Below are 3,023 nucleotides of genomic sequence, written 5' to 3' on the forward strand. Positions count from 1 at the left end.
TCAATCCAAGGTACCCTCGGATGAGATGGCCATAGCAACGCCCGATCAAACACAAGCCAGTAACAGAAAGAAGACACTAACATGCGTCGTAGCTAAGAAGAACTTGCCACACAACCTATTGATTTATGAAGTTTTCACGATAATGTTATTGAAGTTGCCAAGTGGCAAATTTGGTATCAACATAGTGAAGGCTTGGCAATTAGAACGACAACTTTAACAATCATGAGATGACAACTTTAGGGCCTGATTTTTTTTATCGAAAAGGACTACCGAACATTAGGAAGCATTTCTTTAGTAGGCTTTGCAACTACACATAATGGCGGAGATTAAATCTTAGCATCTATAAATTGCAACATTACTAATTTTTTTATCTTTTCGGAAAGGAGGGTGAAACTCTTTGCCTGCATCATTGTAATGCACACAACTATCTTTATCGAAGTTGATCCCATGTAATTATGACAAAGTCATCAATAAACAAAGTACAAAATATAGACAATTACATACCATATATAAATTTAACGAGTATGACTAGGCCTTCTTTCTAGAGAAAAAAAATACATGAATTTAACACATCCGACTAAGTCCATTTAGAAAAAGTATACAAGATGCAGGATCTTGGGAAGCAAAAAAGTTTAAAAGCCACACAAATGATAATGACTCGACTAAGTCCATTGGAGAAATAATCCTACAAGATGCCGGATCTTGATATAAGGGAAGCCAGTATAGTTAGCAAGTTGTGTTCAAAAAATAACAATATAATTAGCAAGTTTTTTTTCTCAGAAAAACAAATAAATGTAATTAACAACTTTAGAAGCTAAACAAGTGATAAGGACTCAATGGAATGGGCACATTACATGCCCCAAGAATAACCCCGCTGGAAACCCTTGATTGAGCAACAAACGATGATCCAAATAAAAGCTTGAAAGCTTAGCAGGGCAGCACTTGCAACGCAAGCAAAAGGGACCCATGAGCAGCAAGCAGCCCGGCAAAAAAGCGGCGACGCCGACGCCGGGGCCCCACGCGCCAGTCTCCGCGGCGCCGCGACACGTCATCCTTAGCTTAGAGCTCCAGCACTGGTCCATGGTCCATCCTCCGCGCGCACACGCGCTAGCCGCACTGCGATTGTAGTAAAAAAAAAAAATCTACTTCTAGTTAGTCGCCGCGCCAGTCGCCAGTTGATGGTGCCCCCGCAAATAAGCTTCAGCCACCGGCCCCTTTGTCCTCTTCTACCTCCTCCGCCCTTTATAAAGGAAGGTGGCAATGGCGTCGTCTCACCATGTAGCTAAAGCTAAAGCGCCATTTGCGAGCTAGCTAGCTAGCTATTGTGTACTTGTGCCACAACCGAAACAGAGCTAAAAAATATAAAGGCAGCTGCTTGCTACGAGCTTAATTTGGTTTGGTTAGTTGGCTCGACGTACGTCGCTTGGTGGTTTTCCCTTGCGGGTGAAGTGATCTTTGTGTGTGTGCAAGCAAAGCTCGCTCGTGGCAATGGGGAGGCAGCCGTGCTGCGACAAGGTGGGGCTGAAGAAAGGCCCGTGGACGGCGGAGGAAGACCAGAAGCTCGTCAGCTTCCTCCTCAGCAACGGCCAATGCTGCTGGAGAGCCGTCCCCAAGCTTGCCGGTGGGTCACTCACTGCCTAGCTAGCCAGCTAGCTACTTCGCCGGCCGGCTAGTCGGCCGGTTAGCTTGACGGCCTTTCTTGGATTGACCAATGTTTTGACGTGTTGTGACTTTTGTTTGTGTGAACAGGGTTGCTCCGGTGCGGGAAGAGCTGCCGGCTGCGGTGGACCAACTACCTCCGGCCGGACCTCAAGCGCGGGCTGCTCTCCGACGAGGAGGAGAAGACGGTGATCGACCTGCACGAGCAGCTCGGCAACAGGTGGTCCAAGATCGCGGCCCAGCTGCCCGGCCGGACCGACAACGAGATCAAGAACCACTGGAACACGCACATCAAGAAGAAGCTGAGGAAGATGGGCATCGACCCCGCCACCCACAAGCCCCTCCAGCCTGCTGCTGCTCCCCTCCAGCAGCCGCTGCGGTCTACCGGCGGCGACTCGCCGGAGCAGAAGGTGCCGGCGGCGGTGGCGGCCACGGGAAGTCAGTCAGGTGCCGAAGAGCACATGTTCTGCCCCGACGAGGTGCCGACCATGATGCAGCTTCTGGACAACATCATCTTGCCATGCGACGTCGACGAACCGGCGCCGCTGGACAGCAGCTGCGGCACAGCCTCGTCACCAGCCGAGTCGTCCTCGTCCTCGTCGTCCGCCTCGGCGGCGTCGAGCGGCGGCGGCTTCGAGGACGACTGGCTGCCGAAGATCATGGAGTGGCCGGTGGAGCCGATGTTCATGATGGGGCTGGACGTCGACGTGGTCACCGGGCCGACGTCGGCATGGGAGTTCGAGGACACCTTCAACGCGTACCAGAGGATCGCTCTGTTCGATCACCAGGAGGCATGGGCTTGAACGAAGCGGCTCGTCGTCGTCGATCCCAATATCTTATTTCTTTATTATGACGAAATTGATTAGTTGCCATGCCGCCATGCGATTGGGTGCTTTATATGTCAATTACTTCCCGGTAAAAATTCGTCGGCCGTGCACCTAGTTGGTCATAGTAGGACGATTAGTGGGAGAGTTTAGTAAGAAAATAAGCAAAGCCATGCATATCTACCCTGATTTCATTTTATTTTTTCATTTGGTACGTGGTTTATTTCTCGTCCCTCAACTCTATGTTAACTCCATATTTGGTCCCTCGACTCTTTGAAATGACGTAGGTGTAGGTGCGGCAAGCACACATGATTGCAAGTGAGATGATAGTGAAATGGAGGAAAACGGTGATATTCCCTTTTATGTATGGAATATTGAGTTATACACACCGTTTCTGTTATGGTCCATATTGTCTTTACTCCGCCTAGTTGCACGCTGAGCATTTCTTTTCCTTTTTCGGGTTTTATTTTTATGTTTGCAGGGGTTCCTTTTTCGGGTTTGACATTGAGAATTTCTAAGATAATGAAAGCCATCAAAGCT

At 49.1% G+C, this 3,023-nt stretch overlaps 1 protein-coding gene across 1 annotated transcript; it reads left to right on the forward strand.

The window, feature by feature from the left end:
* Window positions 1–1,264: 1,264 nt before the first annotated feature.
* LOC123399915 (transcription factor MYB20-like) lies at window positions 1,265–2,762 on the forward strand. Its single transcript, XM_045094297.1, has 2 exons — window positions 1,265–1,621; window positions 1,750–2,762. Exons 1-2 carry the CDS (start codon window positions 1,489–1,491, stop codon window positions 2,460–2,462), a joined length of 846 nt encoding a protein of 281 aa, XP_044950232.1. The 5' UTR covers window positions 1,265–1,488; the 3' UTR covers window positions 2,463–2,762.
* The last annotated feature ends 261 nt before the right edge of the window (window positions 2,763–3,023 follow it).

Source organism: Hordeum vulgare, chromosome 5H (genome assembly GCF_904849725.1).
Source record: "Hordeum vulgare subsp. vulgare chromosome 5H, MorexV3_pseudomolecules_assembly, whole genome shotgun sequence".
In the NCBI taxonomy this organism is placed as follows: domain Eukaryota; kingdom Viridiplantae; phylum Streptophyta; class Magnoliopsida; order Poales; family Poaceae; genus Hordeum; species Hordeum vulgare.